The 24,734-nt window shown below is 32.1% G+C and overlaps 1 protein-coding gene across 2 annotated transcripts; it reads right to left on the bottom strand.

Moving 5' to 3' along the window:
- Positions 1-92: 92 nt before the first annotated feature.
- LOC129921146 (LHFPL tetraspan subfamily member 2a protein) lies at positions 93-23,373 on the bottom strand. Of its 2 annotated transcripts, none has more exons than XM_056002838.1 (4): positions 23,020-23,373; positions 15,066-15,642; positions 14,852-14,965; positions 93-238 (listed from the first exon to the last, which is right to left on the bottom strand). In XM_056002838.1, exons 2-4 carry the CDS (start codon positions 15,478-15,480, stop codon positions 96-98), a joined length of 672 nt encoding a protein of 223 aa, XP_055858813.1. In that variant the 5' UTR covers positions 15,481-15,642; positions 23,020-23,373; the 3' UTR covers positions 93-95. The 2 variants fall into 2 exon arrangements, with proteins under 2 accessions (XP_055858813.1, XP_055858812.1); XM_056002837.1 differs by having other exon boundaries at positions 22,914-23,373.
- Between the last annotated feature and the right edge of the window lie 1,361 nt (positions 23,374-24,734).

A 24,734-nucleotide genomic window follows, 5' to 3' on the forward strand; every position in this document is an offset into this window, starting at 1 on the left:
TCTTAAGACTAAATTGTGTTGTAATTAAGTATTTCTTGGATGCTGGATTTTTAACTATTGTTTTTTTTTATTAATTTTGTGATGGATTTTCATTTTTATGGGATACAAACAAGTCGATCGCCTTCTTCAACACGACGTCTCACTCGTGTTCGCATATTTGATGATTCAGCTTTGAGACTTATACCAGCACAAATGAAGCATAGTAGAGATCCTATGACCGCACAGTAAAATGAGATTCCTGGAAAAAGAAAATATAGATTGAAGTTTATTTTTTTGAATACAAAGTGTATTTATTGTGTAGCTGTAATAAGGTTCTGAATAATTTTTAGAGGCTTTATTTGGTCAGAACCAAAATGTAACCAACTTTTTTATAAACTCTGACCAATTTGAGCCTCTAAAAATTCAGAAATTAAGAAGAAGTGGCCAGCGTTGAAAGTGGGGATTAACGCCCATATTTACAGTTATTAACAATTTTTAGTAAATTGATTATGGTATATGGAGATGGACATTCATTGATTTTTGGAACCTATGTAGCTGCATTGAAAATGAATCTAACGAAACTAAAATCAGCCCTATCGGGAGTTTCACGTGGAAGGTTTTCCAACCGGAATATTTTTGTTCGCCCTGAATTTTCAAAGGTATCGTGAGTGAACTAGTATCTTGTTCGGCATCAAAATTTAAGTGAGAGGGGAGCTGTCGACTACCTCGCATATTACGTGAAAAAAAGTTGAAAATACCGAGTGATGTCCGAGCGTGAACAACTCTTCGCACGGAACTCACAATTAGGGAAAAGTGAAATTAAATTTTTCCGGGTGAAATCTTGTTCACGTGAGACTCCCGATAGGGTTGAATAAAAGTCATCGAGAGTTTTGATTCAATATTCTTTAATTTTTGCAGAAAAGCAAAAAAGTCACTCAAGTACTAATTAAAGTTATGCTTTAAACAGACTTTAAAGAAAATAAATCAAAATTATTAAAAATATGTAAACGAAAAAAAAAATGGGAGGAAACCCATATTCAATTTCAACTAAATAAAAAAATGTTAGGAACATTTTTATTGGCTTACGATATGGAGCGTTCGGAATAATATTGGTTCTAGTCCACTTTCTACAATTTGGATGCTTAAAGGTCTTTTATATTCAGTGTTTGTTTATTTCTTAAATAAAATTGTAAAAATAAGTTCGGGGCACATAAAGCTATTGGTCTGTAAAACTTATTTTTTCAAAAATTCGTGTTAAGTTTATAAATTCTAAAAGTTGTTTCTAATGCATGAATTTCATTATTATTCTAAACGCCTCAAATTTGAAGCCTACTAAAATACCTACACAATTTCATTTCAAAAACATTTTTTTTCCAAATTTGATTCTCATTTAAATTTTGAATACATAAAATTATGCAATAAAAATAAGCTTAAGCTCTTATCTCACTTTTCAGTACATTTTCTTGAGATAGATCTCAAGAAAATGTGCTGAAAAGTGAGATAGAGCTTAAACTTAATTCCTTTTGCATATGAGCCATTGGGAAGGTTAAATACATTTGTCATGAAATAAATATTTCAGGGCAAATATAATAATTTAGTTTTTTTTTTCAATTTTTTATTTGTATAACATTTTTATCTAGTTCAAAAGAAAAATCATTAATTTTCCATGTCGTTCAATGGTACCATTTCAAATGTGTTCTTTGTAAAAAAAAAACACCTTTTAACCCATACAAATATTTTTTTGTACATACATATTTTATTTTTTTTTCTATATTTTATTGGTAACACTGGTCAACAAAATTTAACTTTTTTTTGCCACAAGAACCCAAATATACTTTTCTAGTAGTTTTTGGGGTGCTGAATCCGAATCTGAAGTCAGAAAAATTTGATTGGCCTTCGTTTTTGAAATACTAATGTTAGAAAATGTCAAAAAACGTTATTTTGGCTGTTTTCGAGGTTCTGTTTTTATGTGGGGTAATTCATTATAAACCACCAAAAACTACTAGAAAAGTATATTTTGGTTCTTGTGGCAAAAACCTTGTTGACCAGTGTAATTAATAATAAAAAAAAATCTTTAAAAAACAGCAAATTCCTATTTTTAGAAAATATGGGAGTAAAAAGAAAAACATAAGAAATACATTTTTGTTTTGAAGTTTGATAAATTTTTTAGTTCGTTCGTTAGCTTACTATTTTGGGACACTTCTTGGTCGCCATGAGAGAAATATATAGATTCTATATACAAAGCACTTCAGAAACTTTCTTCCTGATTTTAAATGGTTCAAAACTCCAAATAAAACAAACATTTCTAGCATTTTAAAATCTCGGAAAAAAAATAAAACCAGTTTTTAATTTTTGCAAGCTTATTTACTTTAATTCAAAACCCAAGGCGTACAGATACAAGTTAGATTGGAATCACAATTTCCATTTGCTGGGGTTGACAGATGCAAGCATTTGAGAGAGCAAGATATGTCGCCAAGCGGCCCACGATAACACAAATTTGGGTATACGAGTTGTTCTTCTGATTCTGATGAATCTGCTATCGGAACTGACGAAGCGAAAGCACAAAATACTCCAAAGAGTATAATCAAAGAAATGGCTTAACGCATTTTCTTAAATCTGATTTGATTACTTGTTTAAAATAAAACTTTTTGAAGATGATTAAGTTCAACTGTAACTCTTGCTTTTATATGAAACGCTTTCGATTCCGAGTTTAACATTATTGCATTAGCATTATAAATAAGCAAACAAAATTAAGTAAGATGATAAACTTAATAAATAAAACTATTTACAAAAATTACATTTAATCTTTTCTTAGAAGAAACACCTGCATTCAAAACACTTTTATAGCATCAACAATAGTTAACTATAAAATTATTAGTGATCTTGTTGTTACTTTCTTGATGTGAACAGATTATATACTTTAAAGAACCTAATCTGTTTGCATCAAGAAAGTAAACTTATGCAAGTAAAACAATGAATTGATAACGTTTCATATAAAAGCTAGAACTACAGTTGAACTTAATCTTCAAAAAGTTTTATTCCAAACAAGTATCGTAGTGAGCCGGCTTAGCAACAAAATCGTGCACTTTGTGATAAAAGCATGAAATGTATATCATTGGTAGCACTCAATATAAGAGTTATTTTGAGATATTGGGCCACCTTGTATTCCATCCAGGAGGGTAGATACAAGAGGTTTTCTGTGTTGCACCCGCATTGTTGCATATCATAGTATAGCTAATGAAACATTTTTATTAATATAATACATGATTTCGAGGTAACTTTTAACGCCCGATCGAATAAAACCAATGCCAATATCCCTGGACCATCATGTAAAAAGTTATTGCACTTTTTATAAATACTCATTTACTTTAAGAACAAGAGCCAAAATATTATCATGTACTCCTTTAAAATAAGTGGTAGGCTGATGAAATTTTGTATGCACGTTAACTATACCATGTAAAAAAATAATAAAATATGTCCATCGAAATATTTCGGGTCAAAGGGTGTTTTTTTTAGCGAGAAAGAACACTTTTGAAATGGTACCATTGCAACACATGGAAAATTTTTGCATTTTTTTGAACCGCATATATATTTTATACATCGTATGAGGATAAAAAATAATCAAAAAATTAATTTTATTTACCATGGCATATTGAATTTTCATGCAAAACTTAAATTGCTTGCTTTTATTTTTTATTAAATTTTCATACAAATTAATGTTTTGAAGGAGTGAGGTGCAAAAGTAAAAGTATGAAAAATAATTGTGCAATTTGTGATAAAAGGATCAAATTCATAGGATTGTTAGTACAATATGTAAGCTTAATTTTAAGATATTGGGCCACTTAAAATTTCACCTATGACGATGTAAATGAGCCATCTAATAATCACAAATTTCACAAAACTTCATTTAAATTGATTTCTGTGCATCGTTATTAACATCGTCATAGGTGAAATTTTAAGTGGCCCAATATCTTAAAATTAAGCTTACATATTGTACTAACAATCCTATGAATTTGATCCTTTTATCACAAATTGCACAATTATTTTTCATACTTTTACTTTTGCACCTCACTCCTTCAAAACATTAATTTGTATGAAAATTTAATAAAAAATAAAAGCAAGCAATTTAAGTTTTGCATGAAAATTCAATATGCCATGGTAAATAAAATTAATTTTTTGATTATTTTTTATCCTCATACGATGTATAAAATATATATGCGGTTCAAAAAAATGCAAAAATTTTCCATGTGTTGCAATGGTACCATTTCAAAAGTGTTCTTTCTCGCTAAAAAAAACACCCTTTGACCCGAAATATTTCGATGGACATATTTTATTATTTTTTTACATGGTATAGTTAACGTGCATACAAAATTTCATCAGCCTACCACTTATTTTAAAGGAGTACATGATAATATTTTGGCTCTTGTTCTTAAAGTAAATGAGTATTTATAAAAAGTGCAATAACTTTTTACATGATGGTCCAGGGATATTGGCATTGGTTTTATTCGATCGGGCGTTAAAAATTACCCCGAAATCATGTATTATTTTAATAAAAATGTTTTATTAGCTATACTATGATATGCAACAATGCGGGTGCAACACAGAAAACCTCTTGTATCTACCCTTCTAGATGGAATACAGGATGGCCCAATATTTCAAAATAACTCTTATATTGAGTGCTACCAAAGATATAAATTTCATGCTTTTATCACAAAGTGCACGATTGAGCTGTTTTTTAATGCTAAGCCGCCTCACTATCGTACGTAACTCAGATTTAAGAAAATGCATTTCGCCATTTCTTTCTTCTTCTTCTTCTTCTTGTATCCTTGTAATCCAGGAGACCCTTTTAAATTAAACGCAATGTCTTGTAATTTTTACTGTTTTAAACAGTCACATCCAGGAGGTGGATATTGTGATTCAAACAACTATTGTATCTGTACACCTTTTCTTTTTCCTGAATAATTGAAGTAAATGGCTTTAAAAAATTAAAACTAGTTTTATTTTTATTTAAAAAAATTGCTAGAACTTTGTATTACAATGCGTTAATTTTAATTAACCATTTTTTATCACTTTACTTGTGGTCCATCAAATAATAATATTCAAGAACTCATTTATGGATCAGCGTGAAAGTTTTTTAAGTGATACTGGTTGCGTTCACATGAGGTCTGAAACTCATACTCAAACTCATACTCAAATTCAAACTGCACCATAGTGGGATCACTTAGTTTGAGGCAAAAACTTGGGGAAGTTATGATCTGCTCGACATAGTTTTGAATAATGTTGGAAGAAGAAGACATAGGTACTTAGGGAGATTTTGTATATGTGATTTTAAAACTGCCTATAACTGGCAGGGAAGTGATACGCTTCCAACGATATTTCATTTGTCAAAAAAACGATGAACAGCTTAGGAACTACGATGGAATATATGAACATGTATAAATATGAAGCGTTCAGAATAATAACACAGCCACCCAAAAAAAAAAAATAAAATGCACGACTGGGTCGCACGAACTTGCTCTTAGAGTTAAAGTTGCTTAAATTATTAAGACTTTTTATATAGAAATTTGGAAAAAAAAATATCGTTTAAAAAAAAAAAAATAAAATAAAATCTGAAATCAAATTGCCCTCCAAAGTAAGTATGCAGTTTTGATTGATATATTAAGATGCATTTTTAGAAAAAAAATTTTCAAAATCGTTAGAGCCGTTTTTTAAAAATCTAATTTTTTATAAATAATTTTTTGGAAAAAAAGTTTTAAAATAAAATTTGTATGTCATTTTGTAGAAATTGCTAATCAACATCTTACAACAAAATTTCAAAAAAATTCAATGTCCCGTTTTCAAATTTTTTTTAAAAATCCAAAAATTACTTTTTTGGAAATTTAATTCTTGGTTCATATTTAAATAATATAAATGCTTCTTCACAAAAAGTTTCGTTGAAATCGAATAAGCAGTTTCGGAGATTATCGGATTTGAAAAAAATTGTTCTATGGCAGGTACCGTTTATAATGATTTTCAAAAAAAAAAATTTTTCACTAGAAGATAGACCTTAGCTTAAAACTACTACTTGAATTTTTTAAACAAAATCGTTGGAGCCGTTTTTGAGATATTTCAATTTTACTAAAATCGGTGTATGACAAGTACCGTTATTTTTGATCCAAAAAAATTAATTCCAAAAACCTCAGACAGACAGACAGACAGACAGACAGACAGACAGACAGACAGACAGACAGACAGACAGACAGACAGACAGACAGACAGACAGACAGACAGACAGACAGACAGACAGACAGACAGACAGACAGACAGACAGACAGACAGACAGACAGACAGACAGACAGACAGACAGACAGACAGACAGACAGACAGACAGACAGACAGACAGACAGACAGACAGACAGACAGACAGACAGACAGACAGACAGACAGACAGACAGACAGACAGACAGACAGACAGACAGACAGACAGACAGACAGACAGACAGACAGACAGACAGACAGACAGACAGACAGACAGACAGACAGACAGACAGACAGACAGACAGACAGACAGACAGACAGACAGACAGACAGACAGACAGACAGACAGACAGACAGACAGACAGACAGACAGACAGACAGACAGACAGACAGACAGACAGACAGACAGACAGACAGACAGACAGACAGACAGACAGACAGACAGACAGACAGACAGACAGACAGACAGACAGACAGACAGACAGACAGACAGACAGACAGACAGACAGACAGACAGACAGACAGACAGATAGACAGACAGACAGACAGACAGACAGACGGACTTCCGGGACCCACTTTTTTGGCATTGTCTACCATCGTAATGTCATGGAAAAATGTTATCTCAACTTTTTTTTTTTTGTACGAATGCATAACTTGATATATAGTACCTATATCGCAAGTAATAAAAGTTCTGACCTGGAGTTGCGACTAGGTTTTTCATATAGTTTTTGAGTCGCTGAAGCCGAATCTGGATGACCTGACGTGATACGGCAAAAAAAACTTCGGATTCGGTTTTTGCAACCCAAAAACTATATGAAAAACCTAGTCGCAACCCCAGATAAGAAATTTTGTTTTTTTGGTTTTGACATTTTTTGAGGATATCTCAGAAACCTGACGTGATAGAGCGAAATTGACTTCGAATCTGGATTCAGCGGTCCAAAAACTATATGATTAACATATTCGCATATCCAGATCAGAGAAAAAAATTTTTTGTTTTCGTGACATTTTTTGAGGTTATCTCGGAAACCTGACGTGATGGGCAAAACGGACTTTGGATTCGGTTTCAGCGACCCAAAAACTATATGGAAAATCTAGTCGCAACCCCAGGTCAGAACTTTTATATTTTTTTGTGTGGCTGTGTACCTAATGGATCAAGTCCATTTGAAATTTGTGCATTATTTTGAACTTTGAGAAACTATCCAGAATTTCTTATTTTCATATACTATTTAATATAAAACGAAACCCTTAATTTTTAAGACCTTAAAACTTTAAACCTATAGAGAAGTGGACTTGACCCATTATTATTCTGAAAGCCACATAAACAAATCCATAGCCCTCTTTTGGGCTTTTCCCTAGTCAGTAAAAACAAAAAATCTCGACCGAAAATCTTTTGCTACAAACGTGAAATTATTTTAAAGAAATTAAAAGCGCTCAAGGAATTGTAAGGAAATTAAGTACAGCATCTACTAATTTAGAGTACTTTTGTATAAAATAAAAATATAAGTTCAAGTAGGGACCTACCATTGTTGAGAAAAAAACGTAGCTATTTAATGGAAATTGCACAATTAAGTTTTGATTTTTTATTACTAAGTCTTTTAAGAACATTTAAATATCGATAAACTGTAACCATGTCAATTTTTGTTTTTTTTTTTTTATGTGACATCATACTTTTGCTCGTCAGTGTAGTAACAATAGTTTATAAAGTTGTATAACAATCGATATAGGTTTAAACCATCTGTTTATAGGTAACAGGTTAACTTTTTTTTAAATATTTGTAAATAGTTTTATTGTTCATATTTTTAATGAAGTTTATGTAATTGAACTCAGTCTTGTTTACTTAATTATTTATCTAATGCACAAACAAGGAATCGACAACGTTTTTCTGTATAAAAGCTAGAGCTCCCGTAGAACCTAATCATCTTCAAAAAGTTTTATTCCGGAGAAGTATCCTAACTTAACTCAGCTTTAAGAAAATGCGTTTAGCCATTGTTTTAACTATACTCATCGGAGTTTTCTGTACATTCGCTTCATCTTTTTCGATAGATGAGAAGGGTTATCCTTGTAGTCCAGGGGACCGTCTTGGTATGAACGCTGCGGCTTGTTCTCTTCGATGCATGAATATAGAAAAAAAGTTAGGTGGATATTGTGATTCAAATAATGTTTGTATCTGTAACAATGTTGATATAAAATAAATGGCAAACGAAAATTGAAAACTGGTTTTATATGAGATTTCAAAGTTTAATTTAAAAAAAAAATCCATAAATTAATCAATTACTCTTTCTTAATGTTTGGTTACGGTGGCGTATGACGTATGAGTAACATTATTTCAGTTTGTTTTTTTTTTTTTAATTTATCAAATCATAAAAAAGGATACGTTTTCTATTATTTTAAATGAAGAGGTGCGGACTAATCCATATAATATTTGGGATGAAATGATTTAGTATAAGAAAAATCAAATGGCTTCCGGGGAAGCGCGGCGGTAGCAGTTTTAAGCATAGAACGCTGCTGAAAAAAAAACAAAAATCCTATACAAAAACAACACAACGAAATTGTAAATCGAATCAATAAAACCGCTGAATTATCACCAAAAATCCATTTGATGCACACTACCTCGGTTAAAAGTACCTACATTTTTATATATCAAGCAAGTAAGACCAATGATTTTTAGTGAATTATATTGGTTAGGCTATTCAAGTGTTTTGGACTGTATATAAAAAGGTGCAAGAAATCTTATCAATCTAATTAATCTATTTTTTCTTCCAAGAAAACAACGTTTCTGTTGAATTGCAATTTATTATTTACTTTTGTGAATATTATTTATTATTCAATAAGGCATTGTTGTTATAATAAACACATCTTTGTTTATTTTCCAACAATTATAGATAAACATTTAAAAGCAAATAAAAGATATGATCATTAGCTTTTATACAAAAGCAGAGTTTCAGGTGAAATTTTTTAATAGTATAAAAAATTCTCATTCTGGACAAGTACACACTTCTCTATCAAATCTTTTAAAAACAATATAAACTAAAATGCAGTTATCAAATGCTTTAATTATAATTCTTGGAATAATCTTTGCATTTGTTTCGGGAGCTCAGGCAAAGGTCTATTGCAGCTCTTTGACTAATGAGTGGTTAAAGGTTCCAATGCAGGCTTGTTCACAATATTGTTTTACTTCCGGTAATAAACATATTAATGGATATTGCGATTCAAAAGACGTTTGTCGTTGCCGTTGAAAGTGAAATAAAAAAATTTGCTTTTATAAAAATAAATTAAGCTTTAAAAAAATAAAACCTTGTTTTTCTTTAAAGTTTGAAATATTGTCATTTTTTTCGCTAAACTCCAATATTCCAACAAAAATAAGATGAAAAACCGAATTGACGCATATTTAGTCTTGTAGTGAAAGTAATTCTGTATTTGTTAGTTCTTTTAAATATAAATTTTTGGTTAAGTTAACAAAGAAAAATAAAAATTAATTTGTGGCACGCCAATTCGATAAAGAACCAACGCTTAGTGACAACTATCTGAAATTTCTTTTGTACTTGTTTAAAGTTTAAAAGAATAGAGGTACCTTTACAATTTTCTGCTGAGTCCGAACCTCTGAACGACTTAGTTGAGATTCACTTATCGATGATAATTCCACACTTTTATTGCTTATTATTTTTTAAAGTTGAAGCACTCAAAAAAAATTGAAAGCAATCAAGGAATTGCAAAGTGATAATGTTCAATAAATAATTAGTTTCCCATTTTTAAGTATTTTTGTAAGTAGAAGTTGAAGTACCATTTACTGGTAATTAGATTTTTCAAAGTAAAAAAAATAGTATATTGGTACTTGTACATAATATTACTTAAATGTTATAAGTTCACCAATTTATTTGAACTAATGCCTTAATGAACTCCAAAAAAGAAACGTTTTTTTTTTCGTCAAAAAAGAACCATTTTGAATTCTGTTTGACTCAACTAATATCAATTTTTCTATTTGTATTTTTTTATTTATGTAATTTATTAATTGGTTTCTTAAGGTACTTTCCCTAATTTCAAGAGAGTTTTAAACTATTGATACAAATTTTTATCAAAATATTTGCTTTGATAACTAACCTACAGAGAAAGACAATAAATAAAATGCACTCATTTTCTTATAAAAAGTAGAAGTCCATTTTCAATTTGATCATTATTAATAAATTTTTCACTCTAGACAAGTACTAAATTATACTTCTAAAATGCGTTCAACAATTGCCTTCATTGTGCTTTTTGGAGTTTTCTCTGCATTAGCTTCGGCTATCCCGGTTGCAGATTCAGAACCTAAACCTCAGCCTGATATTTTGACACGACCAGTTCCCGTAAGGCAAGATCAAGGTACTTGTGGACTGATGAGCTATTTCAGCTATCAAAGTTGTTGGTGGCATTGTTGGCGTACAAATCAACCACAAGGATGGTGTGATGGATATGGAGTTTGTTGGTGTGGTCATTAATAATAAAATATGTAACAAAAATTTTGATTCAATTTTTCTTTTGATGTTGTCTTAAATAAATGCAAACACTTTTAAGTTATTGAATGAATTATTTATTATTGCTTATTATTGTAATCATGCAAAGTCGTAAGATTTTACACACTAACAATTTCGACACAAACATAGTGTTAGCGATGGCTGATAAAGTCTTCGGTCCAATTTGAGGGACAAAGTTGAGTATTTGTAATACAATCTTTACTTTCTATATCAACAATTTTAAATCTTTGGGGTAGCTGCAGATCTACTTGATTTGTAAAAAAATAACATCTCTTTACAAATTGACCAAATACTTTTCTTTCAATTCTTGGTTTCGGTGGCGTATGAGTAACATTTCAGTTTATTTTTTTTTTTTTTAATTTTATTTTTTACAAGAAAAGGTAGATGATTTATGCAATATTTCAACTTAAATGGACAAGGATAAGTAAAATACCACTAGACCATCTTAGATCTTTTGGTTTAATATTATCAAGTTAACAAAAAAAATCGAAAAATTGATGTCAAACATTTTATAAATCTTTTGGGAGCAGTTCTTGGAATTCAGCAGTTCTTGGAATTATTTTTGTGGTTGTCACCATTTTAAAATGTTATTTTTTTTCATCGTATAAGTGGGCTGTGTTGTAATAATACTTGAACTATAACATCTGATACCTTCTTAGAAAGCTAAGGATTAAGTCTATTATCGTGGTAAGATCGATGCATGGTGGGATCTTAGATTGTTTTATTTTTCTCGATGGGGAACACTGCATTTTCTATTGAATCTGTTTCGTTAAAACGTATGACTAAATTATGAGAACGACTTTCAATCAGGGAAAAACGCTTTTTTGAAAGAAAACAAATTATGATTATTTCCATATTATAAACAAAAGATTGCTAGTTTGTTCCTTATTTTAAACAGAGTAAAATTTAATGCGCATTTGGGTTCAATTAAAACTAATTTTTACCGACTTCCAAAAAGGAGGAGGTATTCAATTCGTCTGTATTTTTTTTTTTTTTTTTTTATGTTTGTCACCGCATAACTTTTGACAGAGTGAATCAATTTTGATTGATTGGAAAGCTAGCGGCTGCAATGTGGTAGAAAAACCATAAGACCATGGAAGTCGGTTTTGTTTTTTTGATAAAAATGATTATTATTAATGTTTCCACACAGCAAACTCATTATATGTCACATATTTGGAGTGTTTTAAATAAAAATTCGGACAAATTATAAAAGATTGTAGAATATCTTCAAATTTGGTAAGTATTTTTAGAACTTCAAACAATATTGACACAGTTTAAAAATAAAAAAAAAATTCACTGCAAGCAAAAAAATTTGATTTAAAGATAAATGTCTAACTGGCGATTTCCACCTTTTATCAAAACTCCTTATTTAAATAAATTTTAAGAAAGAAAGAAATTTACTCTGAATAGAACGTTACGCTGACCATCTTTATCAATCTTTTAAAAGGTATTACAAGAATTAGGTACCTATATAAAAATAAAATGCACGACTGGGTCGCACGAACTTGCTCTTAGAGTTCAAGTTGCGTAAATTTTTAAGACTTTTTATATAGAAACTTAAGAAATGTATATAAAAACAAAAAAAAATTAAATTAATAAAAAATAAAACAATATCTGAAATCAAATCGCCCCACAAAACAAGTATGCAGTTTTATTTGATATATTAAGGTGCGTTTTTAGAAAAAAAAATTTCAAAATCGTTAGAGCCGTTTTTTAAAAAACTAATTTTTTATAAATAATTTTTTGAAAAAAAAGTTTAAAAATAAAATTGGTATGCCATTTTGTAGAAATAACTAATCAACATCTAAAAACAAAATTTCAAAAAAATTCAATGTCCCGTTTTCGAAAATTTGATTTTTCAAAAAAAATTTTTCAAAATTTTTTTAAAAATCCAAAAATTATTTTTTTCAAAATTTTATTTTTGGCTTATATTTAAATTATATAAATGCTTTTGTGTAAAAAAATTTGTTGAAATACAATAAGTAGTTTTTCAGAAAATCCGATTTGAAAAAAGCGGTCCTATGGCAGGTACCGTTAATAATGATTTTCAAAAAAAAATTTTTTCTTCAAAAGATAGACCTTGTTTAAAAACTAACATTTGAATTTTTTAAACAAAATCGTTGGAGCCGTTTTCGTGAAATTAAACTTTTTCGAAATTTTTGTATGACAGGTACCGTTATTTTTAGTCCAAAAAAATTAATTCCAAAAACCCCTCTGGAGAGTCTCCAAAAACTGCTACATACCAAGTTTAAAGTCAATCGGTCCATCCGTTTAGGCTCTAGTTTCTTATACAGACAGACTGACAGACTGACAGACTGACAGACTGACAGACTGACAGACTGACAGACTGACAGACTGACAGACTGACAGACTGACAGACTGACAGACTGACAGACTGACAGACTGACAGACTGACAGACTGACAGACTGACAGACTGACAGACTGACAGACTGACAGACTGACAGACTGACAGACTGACAGACTGACAGACTGACAGACTGACAGACTGACAGACTGACAGACTGACAGACTGACAGACTGACAGACTGACAGACTGACAGACTGACAGACTGACAGACTGACAGACTGACAGACTGACAGACTGACAGACTGACAGACTGACAGACTGACAGACTGACAGACTGACAGACTGACAGACTGACAGACTGACAGACTGACAGACTGACAGACTGACAGACTGACAGACTGACAGACTGACAGACTAACAGACTGACAGACTGACAGACTGACAGACTGACAGACTGACAGACTGACAGACTGACAGACTGACAGACTGACAGACTGACAGACTGACAGACTGACAGACTGACAGACTGACAGACTGACAGACTGACAGACTGACAGACTGACAGACTGACAGACTGACAGACTGACAGACTGACAGACTGACAGACTGACAGACTGACAGACTAACAGACTGACAGACTGACAGACTGACAGACTGACAGACTGACAGACTGACAGACTGACAGACTGACAGACTGACAGACTGACAGACTGACAGACTGACAGACTGAAAGACTGACAGACTGACAGACTGACAGACTGACAGACTGACAGACTGACAGACTGACAGACTGACAGACTGACAGACTGACAGACTGACAGACTGACAGACTGACAGACTGACAGACTGACAGACTGACAGACTGACAGACTGACAGACTGACAGACTGACAGACTGACAGACTGACAGACTGACAGACTGACAGACTGACAGACTGACAGACTGACAGACTGACAGACTGACAGACTGACAGACTGACAGACTGACAGACTGACAGACTGACAGACTGACAGACTGACAGACTGACAGACTGACAGACTGACAGACTGACAGACTGACAGACTGACAGACTGACAGACTGACAGACTGACAGACTGACAGACTGACAGACTGACAGACTGACAGACTGACAGACAGACGGACAGACGGACTTCCGTGACCCACTTTTTTGGCATTGTTTATCATCGTAATGTCATGGAAAAATGTTATCTCAACTTTTTTTTTTTGTACGAATGCATAACTTGATATATAGTACCTATATCGCAAGTAAAAACCGGTAAAAAAAATGTTCATAAAACTTCAACTGAAATAATATTTAGTATTAGGTATTTTTTAGTACTATTCCACAAGGAGTGTTTGTTTTTACTATAAGAAAAAATTAAAAAATCTTTGAATGCTAAAAAAACACTCAAATTACATAAGGATTTTTCACAAAATAATGGCTTTTTCCTAGCAATTTGCTAGTTTTATATTCTTTCAACAGATAAACAACTACCCACTCACTCCTATTTATATAAAAGGTATAATCTCTTACACAGTCGTCTCCAGCAAAAAAAAAAACTTATAGGAACGCAATCTCAAATTCCCAACTTTAACTATCGAACCCACTCTGCACTACCAAACACTTCTTCACCCACTCCTCTTGACCCTTGAAAATTGCCATCTTATAACACACACCTTTCCGCTTCATCAAAATATATATATATATATATATATATATAAAATGTATAGATACCATAAAAGAAACTTAATAAATGTGCAACTCTAGAAAATGAACTATAAAAAAACATAAAAAAAAAATCTTCTTGTTATCCTCACCCACGCTACACATTGATGGATAGAATGGCTCAGCACCAGGTCCACAAAGCGCCAACACCCTTGGCGCGCCCCATCCCATCGGATGCAGAAATATCGTCATCATTACGCTGATTCCTGCAACACACAGAGAAAAGAATGAAAAGACAGTGCAAAAAATTAATGACAACTCAACTCCAAGTCTAGGTAACTCATCGTTATCCTCTCTCTCACTTACCAGCAACAACCTGAGCACAGCCCGTAATATTGTGGATACTCTTGCCAAACAACGATTGCCGGCAACAGGTGAGAAGCGTCAGGAACACAGTTGTTGTAAGGATCGCAAACCCCAACGAGATGAAGAACATTGCTGCCTTCCATTCCCCCGGATACACTTCGCTATCAGTGCTAAAGCCATCCAAGTCGAATCTCCCACAGCGAAAGCCCATCTGCTCCATCTTCTTGCATCGCGAATAGATGCCCACCGACGGATACCTGTGGGCGGTGAGATTTGATGCCCCCGAAGCCTCCAACTCGGCGTGGGGACCAATCAGCCACTTTGGCGTGACTATTGCCGACACGATAAACATATCAGCGATCAGGCTTAAGATAAACCAGACTAGGCTGCCTCCCGTGATGATTATGTAGCACATTTTGTTTGTTTTTGTTTAAAAAGTTGTTTTACTGAGCTAGCGTCGAGTTTGCGTCGCGTGTTAGTGTTGTATGATGGACTACTGCTGTCCTTCGATCGATCATTTAGACTAGAAACTTATAATTCGCTCCACCGACGCCACCGCCGCCGACTTGTCAGTCGCCTGTAAATGGAAGAGCAAAACAAACTGATCAGACAAGCGCACGCACATTCAAGACAAACGAACATGTATTTTTTTTTTAACTTAAGGAACAAACAACGGAAGCCACGACCCGAAAATGTATAATCAACGTCCCAAAATCGGACTAATATTTCGGTTTTTTTGAGACAACGGGTGACTAACAATGAAGTTGATGTTCAATTTTTTTATATGGACTCTTCCGAGTTACGTCATTCTTTTATTCAACTAACAACGTCAACATGGGTCACCCACCTAACTCTGTCCGTGCAACAGTTACGATTGACGGCCACGGTCGCGAGGAGGGTAAAGTGATCATGATCATTAAAGCCATTATTGACTGTTGTTGTCCATCGTGATTAGGTTTCCAGCGGCAATCAGGCAAAGCTAATTCTTTGGAAAACAAAACTCATTGAATTGTGTCTTTTTTCGATTTTTTATTCAGGCGTGTTGTTCGATTCGTTTGCGTTCTGCTCATTGTCTTTCATCAATGATGCATTCCGCTAATAATAGGCGTGTTTTGTGGTTCTCAATTGATCGCGTATACCGATCGTTTTGGACATACAACATCAGAAAACAGACATCACCCTAAACAACGAAATGAATTTTAAAATTTTTGTTGGTGTTGAATTTGAATTCGGGAAAGTATATAATAGTATTCAAGGGGAAGGGAGTTTTTTAATTGAACATCAACTTGCAGATGTTTTTGTTGGAAAAGGGTTAAATGTTAAATAAAGACAGGTGGCTTGCAACAAAAGTGTTCCATGAACTATGAGTGATAACTATCAATTCTTAACAACTAGAGCTGCAAGAGTCTTCTATTTGGGTTAAAGAATAACAAGATTTGTATCGAACGAATAACATTCATCTTATGAATCAGCAGATGGGAAGAAGAAGATATTTTAATTCTTTACAGAACAAAGCCATGAATGAGCAACGATATGATGCGTTAAAATATTATTAGAAACAAGTTTTAAATTATTTGGAATTTTTGAAGCATAGTCGAAGTTATTGAATTTAGGCTAAATGAAAACGAAATTAATCACATGGTTGAAAAAAAAACTAATATACATACTTAAAAATATATTTTTTCTCAGTACTGACTATTTCATTTCCCATAAAAATGTGCCTTATTCAGATATTAGACTGTACACGTCACTAGCGAATTGAGATCATGGTCAAAAACCTTGATTTTTGAATTTTTAAAAAAATACAATTTACAAAATTCATATTATATGACCAAAACTTCGGTTTCGATGAAAGCGATTTTTACTCGCTAAACGAATCCACTGGAATAGGATGGTTTTGGTGAACAGCTTCGAATCGCTATAGATGTAGCGGTGTAACTAGCATTTAAGTCTAGGCTTTCATATCTTAAATTGAAAAGATTGAGACAAACAATTAGTTAAATCTTCGCTACTTTTCCAATGGTCGTATTTTAAAGTAAAAACTGTCGAATTTAAAAATTTAGATTTCTTCAGATATCTACAAAGATACATTTTGTGAGAATTAAAAAAAATTAATTTTCACAAAATTAAAAGCTTCCACCAATAAACGTGATTAAAAACGAGAATTTTATTTCTATAAATTTCAACGCTAGTGTTAAACATTTTTGGCGCCTCACAACTCGCAACCATATCTTGTTTGTACTGAATAGAGGGAAACTGCAATTTTCTGCCCCTGCTGAACAAAGAAGTCGGGGTTTACATTCGATGATTTTTCAAATGATGGTTTTTGCATGTAATAATCGTGTGAGAAATGGCATACCAACTTTAGTTAATTTTTTTTTCAGAAAATTGTCCATTTACCTATTAAAAATTAGTAAATTAGTTTTTTAAAAAACGGTCCCTACGATTTTAAATTTTTTGTTCTTAACTTGTATTTTAATAAAAGAAATGTAAAATGAAAGCTAATGTTTTTCCCTTTGAGGAATGAATTTTATTTTTTTTTTTCAATAGATACTTTTTTTTCATAGTTATATCTACCTACATTTACCAACAACAATTCAATCCAGTGATTTTTAAAAATCTGTAAAATGTTTTTTTTTTTTGTAAATTAAGTCAAATACATATGTATACATTTTTATTTGAGAAACAAAGTCGATCACCAGAATTTGAAATTAAATGGTGAAAAAATACTATAGGCAGCATTTTTATTTTCTATCGATGCTTTTGGAAATTGGGTCGTGGTCGAGTACAAAAAATAATGGTATTTGTTGTTTTTTTTTTCAATTTAAAAAGAAAATCTATTATACCTTATTTGCTTCTGTCTAATTTATATTTATTTATCAATTACCTACTTATTGTCATCCTTTTAAATAAAAGGTATTGTAATATTTTTTCTTGTTTACACACTTCCATTAGAGAGGATATTGATTTGAATAATTCTATCATTATTCAATTTCAAGCTATTTCTTAAACAAGTGAAAAAAAAACTTTTTAACCTAATTGTTATGCCTAAACTTCTCTGTGACTACATTTCTTCTTTTAAAAATAGAATTCAACATAATTTAATCTCAGATGCTGATAGAATTGTCGATCTGCTCATCAATTCATTCAAACATCAATCGAAAATTAACTGTCAAGATAAACGCTAGCAGTCTGATATCCATCAATTAATTGATTGACATTGCACAAAGTCCAGTGAATTTGCTTTTTTTTTTTTGCATTTTAAATAAATTCCACACATAAAGAACTAACTAAGAGAATAAAAATATCTTGAGTCAAGACACGCATATTAATCAAATATTTCTACCAACAAATTAAAATAACAACATAACGATACCATTTTAGACTTCAATCAATAAATTGATTGTCATTCAAATTCGATAAACAATGCCAAAAGGAAGATACCTTCCTACATAACTTACTGCTTTTTTTTTTTATTCTCTATCTTAATCCAAAAGATACAAAAAAAGAATGTAAAAAAAAATACAACACTTTACGTCCGTCGCTGAGTGTAAGTGTAGAATGTAATAGCATAGCAATGCAAACAAAGGGCATTGCTCCCTTGATAATCGCGCGCAAGGCGCAACAGTCTTTTTTATTTAATTTATATTTTTTTTTCTTTATTATATCTCAACCTTATAGTAAACACAACATTTGAACTGCCTCAACCAATTTCAAAACAACCTCGAGCTCCTGTCAAACAAGACAAGATAGTTATCTCTTCTATACGTTCTGTATTATAAATTTTACATCCCCCATCCCGTGACCCAATCCATCTTAAAGGGCTACCCGTCTCTACAATCAGCTGATGTAGTTTGAGTTTGTTTAATTCTTAAATTCAGGTTCATCCATCAATAGAAAAATTGTATGTTTTTTTCGGTTTTGTTTTTTTATTTATTTTTCTTTTGTTTCCCGTTGTGTTTTTTGATAACAAAATTTATAAACAAACATGAATGTAAAATGTAATTCAGTTTGAGACGGGTGTGGGCATAATAATTAATTACATAAGCATGCCGGTAAAGTAACGGAGCCAGAGAGTCATATAAAGTAATTACATTGCTGAAGAGTTCTTTAGTGGAACGCCCTTTATTCGAAAAGGAATTTATATTCTTGAAAACATAAAGCGGACTTCACACGGGGATTCACTTAATATTTAATAGTTCGAATTTTTATATAAGTTCGAAAATTCGATATCGAAAAAAACGTGATTATTGATTGGTTTGTTTTGACAGTTAATTTGTGTTAAAATTATTTCACTATCACACTAGAGAGAAGTTGACAATTATTGTGTTTCGAATTTATTCGAAAATTCGATATCGAAAAAACGCTATATTCGAGTTTTGTTTGTTTATTTTGAATTATATTTCATAGGTACTTGTTGCTAAGATTCTTTATGGGTCAGAATCAAAGCTACGAAATTGACATTTACTCTCGAATAAAGTGCATGGAAAGAGAGCTGGATTCAAACCTCATTTGGAAACGTAAAGAAAGCATTTGTCATCAATAAAATTGTAAATACGAGTACCTAGGTACATAGAAACCACCGAAGTGTGTAGCCCTCATAAGAATTACATATATAACATATTAGTTTAAGTGTTTTGTTAATGCTTAATACCCAAGGCAAAATGAATAACTTCGGTGCAGGGGATGACTTACTCCATGGATTTATTAATGTTTATATTTCCTCTTTTATTCTAAACAAATGCATAAGTGCCCATTCACATTTTATTAGAACTAAAATAATTAAGATGTAAACAAAACAAACCATCTACCATCATCATGGGAATTACGTAATGTTTTTAATTCAGACTATGATTGTCCTGTTGTCAGCAGAGGGGTGGTAGGTAGTTCTTTCTATTTTTTTCCGGACTTATAAGATAACAAAACAGCTCATACAGCACGCATGTTGTGTTAATTGAAATTACACATCAGCACTCCTAATAAATTGAGTATGAAAAAGTTATTATGGTGACATGACGCAAAGTTGAAATTTAGAATTGAATATTGTCCTGTATTGCATAGTAATTTTAAATTGTATGCGAGCTATAAATGGGGGGAACACTAAAGAATATATGCAACTCAGTATGGGGCTTCCCATTTAAAATCGTAATTGTTTGACCAAAAACTTGTTTTTGACTGTCTTTGTTTAGATTAAACCTTGTTTCGTTTTAACTTATATTTTTTTAATGAAATATATGTAAAGAGACTTATTATTTTATGTATGTGACTAAATTATGGAGGTCCAAATTTTTAAAAATTCAACTTTGTTTTATGATAAAAATTGATAAAAATGTGTAGTGATAGTGATAAACCTATATAATGTCTATTTTAAAACCTGCTTGCAGCGCAAATATGTTAAAATTTTGTCACTTTAAGACATTTCAGTACAATCCGTCATATTTTTTGAAACAACTTTTATTTATAAGTAAATAATGGGCAGGTTCAGAAACGTTAGGCACTAAATATTTAGGTAATTTCTCGGTCTCTGATTGGTCAGCTGTCAAAAAAAATCTTTAAAATTTAGGTAATTTTATTGGAAAGCTAACTGGAAAGTTAGGCAAGAAAATTTTCCCTAAAAATTTAGGAAAGTTTTTTTTGTCAACATGACAGCAGATTGTTTTGAATTAAAGAATTAATTTAGCAAAATTTAATTTATTTGTGTGAAAAACGAGTAAAAAGTGCATTATCGGTTATAATTAATATTATTTATTCATTAAAGTTAAGTGAAATTTGGTGTATTCCCCATGCGATCGGTAAAATAATTAAGTAAATTTTGAAATTTGACAATAGCAACATATCCAAACTAATTTAGTCAATTTCCTCAAATTTCCGTTCAAAAAATGACGTTGCCTAAATATCTAGTCCTTAATATTTCCTGAACGTGCCCAATGATATAAATAATGGTTGTGTTCCTTTGGGCTCAGCAAAGTACTTTTTAGTACTTCTGAATCCATTCAAAGACATTTTTTCTATAGAAGAAATGGAGTTGAACACAACCAGAAGTACTTAGCAGTAGATACTTAAGGCCAAAGGAACACAGCTAATGATATTATTTAATTTTTATGAAAGAATATTGAATTTCAGCTTTAAAGTTATGGAAGTGTTCTGGAAAAAACTTTTCCTTTGGCATATTAAATGGAATAAAATAGAAGTGAAAGCATGTCTTTTGTTTTAATCGGTAAAGCCTAGTACACCGACTGCACTAAATTTGACCTGACATTTTTTGTCACCGTTTTTCTTGACTCACTTTTCGTCCGCCAAATTGTGACATATAAAATATATGTACCTATACATAGTTGGAAACTAATGTGTAATTTTCTAGCTAAATTTGCACAGAACTCGGCTGAAGTACTTTAAAAAAATTTAAGCATGGCTAAATTTTTGACATAATTTTGTATGGGAGCTATAATTCAGCTTGATATCCGTACTAGACTTAAATGATAAATTTAATTTTCTAGCTAAATTTGCACAGAACTCGGCTGAAGTACTTTAAAAAAATTTAAGCATGGCTAAATTTTTGACATAATTTTGTATGGGAGCTATAATTCAGATAGATATCCGTACTAGACTTAAATGATAAATTTAATATTAATTTTAATTTTAAAAATACCTGCAACTCCAATTTAGCACCTCCATTATTTTGACCCATACATTGTATTTATAAAACATATAAACACAAAGACGATGAAACGTCACGTACAGACATTCAATGCCAAACAAAAGTTGAGGTCTCAGAATGAATGTTTCAGTAAATATAGAAAATGTATATTATTATTTGGTGACTAAAGAACTATTGTATGCTTACAAGTATGGTACGTAAATTTTCATAAATCAAAACATATAAACAATTCGCAAAATATTGTGTACCTAAACATATGAAAATGTTAATTGTCACGTAACTACAGAAAAATTTTCCGTTTCCTTTGCACAGCAAAAGCAAAAGAATGCACCGATAAGAGCGTTAACGTTAAGGCATAACAAAAATGGCTACTTTTTGCAATACGTGCGAAATTTTACAAAAGTAGTTTTTTCTCTCTAGCGCCATTTACAAAATTATTGTTTTTGAAACCGAAAACTAAGCTTTCTTCATTGAAAAATTTCGTCTTTAAAATGTCACAACAATTTGAAAACATTCACTTTTTCACTTTGTACAAAAAATTACCGTTAGTAGTCAACCTTTCTATACCTATATATTTTACTTGAGTTTGGCTTACCATTTAATTTTTAAAGGTTTTTTAATTTTCAGAACTTAAGTGACACAAACAATCAACCGATTCTGGTATAAATATTTTGCACTTAAAACTTGTTTTCCAGAGTCTTAATAATAGAATTTAAAAATTCGAATATGTCACTTTGATGAACAGACTTTAGAACCTTGGAACAGATTTTACATACATTTACTTCAATTCATTATTGAATCTTTCGTCTTTATTAAGAAAAAAATAAAATAAATGCACCTGTTTTCATTTAAAAAATAAACATTCTGTTATGAAAACATAAAAATAAAGTGAACACAATCAACCCGCAGCGCACTGTATACCTATCTAACGTCAAAAACTTCAAAAACGGGGAGTTACCCCCTTCTTCTATTCATTTTTTTTTCCGGCAGTCATTCAAAATTTCAAATAAATAAATCTAAATTTGCCAGTAGTGCGTATAGTGCGTCTCACAAACAAAAAAACCATCTGTTCGATTTCAATGGCACGTCATTAGAGAGAAAGATCTACTAATAGAACATTGTACACACAAGTTTTTTTTATATAATAAAAACAATAAGAAATAGTGATGGGTTCGGCTTTTATTCTTTACCTTGGACTTGGATACACTCGTTTTTGATGATAAATATTGGACAGAACAAAAAAAAGCAAAACAAAAAAAAAACCGTTCCACACAACCGTGTATTCTTTAAACTCACGTCCAGTTAATATGCGTGTCCTCTAAGCTCTGAGGAGAGTTTCTTCCTTCCATTCACAATGTATCTAGATACAAAAACTATGCAAAAATTCATATCGCGGTCAGATTAGGAATTTCTGTCATGTTTCAACAGCAGCCAGCAGTGCTGCCGTTGTTGTCGTTATTCGTAACTCGTAAGTCCGTAAGCCGTTGCTTGCCACTGCAACCGCGAGAGAGCTCAGAAATAGCTCCAACACACTCCCCCTCCCCGATTTGTGTGTTTGTCATCCACTAACTAACACAGCCGGTATGCTAATCTACCGCCTTCACCCGCCTGGCATTCAAGCTGCCAAGCCGCTTACTAAAAAGCCTCGACTTCCTATGTGTCTATGTTGCCAGTGCAATAATGCGTCTGATCGTTCGTCCGTCCGTTCCGTCGTCAAATGGTAAAACGATATTTTTAACGATCCCCGAGCGAAGTGGCAATTTAAAATTTTTATTTTTTATCAAGATTCTTTTTTTTTTCAATTTTTTTTTTATTAATTGTTAAACACTATCCACTTGAAAATTCATAATAAATATAGAAAGAACCCCACATGGAGAGGGAGGTTTTATTATGTGGATGGAATCGCGATTTCTATAATCCAGCCACGATGACTGCCAACGGAAGACTGTTCACTGAATTTTTGTTAAGTCCTTCCATGGTGCCGATGAGAGAAGACTGTGCTTCGGCGCATTTTTTGGAGGGCGCGCGAGGCCGAGGAGTTTCCTTCATCACTTGAACGCTTTTTGGGTCTTCAATGAGATCGAGTTGGATACTTTTTTTTTGTTGTTGTTTTTAGTTTCTTGTTGTTGTTGGGGTTTATATAAGATTGGAGGGCGGGCAGTGGTAATGGCAGTGGGAATGAGAACTCTGTGAGCAGTGTATTTTTTAAATAAAATATTTATGTATGTTTTTTTTTTTTTGGTTTTAGTTTGGGGATTTTTTGAATTGGGGGGATCAGTTGGCGGGAATGATTGTTGGGGGAATTGACATGATATACTCAGTTTGGGTCTGAGTCAGGCTATAGCCTGAATTGTGGAGCTCTGATGGAGAGAAAATGTGTAACGATTGTTTGTTTTGTTTATTTTGATATGGAAGATATGCTTTTTTTCAATAAATTGGCATAGTTGTTATTGTTGGTTGTTCTGTGAGTTTTCGTTTGTTATAGCTTTGGGAGAGCCATAGAGTAGAGACCCATATGTGAGAATATAAGTGCTGGTACTGGTACCACAGCTGTAGACAGCATGTGATTCAAAAGTGCGAGATCACATCAGAGACATTATAATGGAGTTTCCGGCAGTAACTTGGCTTTGGCAGCCTTAGGGCAAAAGTTAGATAGATATAGGAGAGACAATTTTTTTTTTGCCATGAAAGTTCATTTATATGTTAATTTTTATGCATATAGCGTGAAAGGCAGATAGTGCAACAAAAATAAAATTAAAAATAAAAACATTGTTGAGAGCATGGAGATGTTTGCAAATTGTGTGGGTTTTTAAGATTGGTGGGTTTAATTATTATGTGAAGTTGAGCACAAAAAATCTCTGTGACGAGTTAGAAGATGAGATGTCTTCAAAGGAAATGTGTTTCCCCAATAGCCTATATTAATAAGACCCTATAATATTTTCTTAATATAAGACTTTTAGATATTTAGGTACCTACAACTTTTCTAACGATAAGAGTATCTGGTATAAGGA

Source organism: Episyrphus balteatus, chromosome 1 (assembly GCF_945859705.1).
Source record: "Episyrphus balteatus chromosome 1, idEpiBalt1.1, whole genome shotgun sequence".
Lineage (NCBI taxonomy): Eukaryota > Metazoa > Arthropoda > Insecta > Diptera > Syrphidae > Episyrphus > Episyrphus balteatus.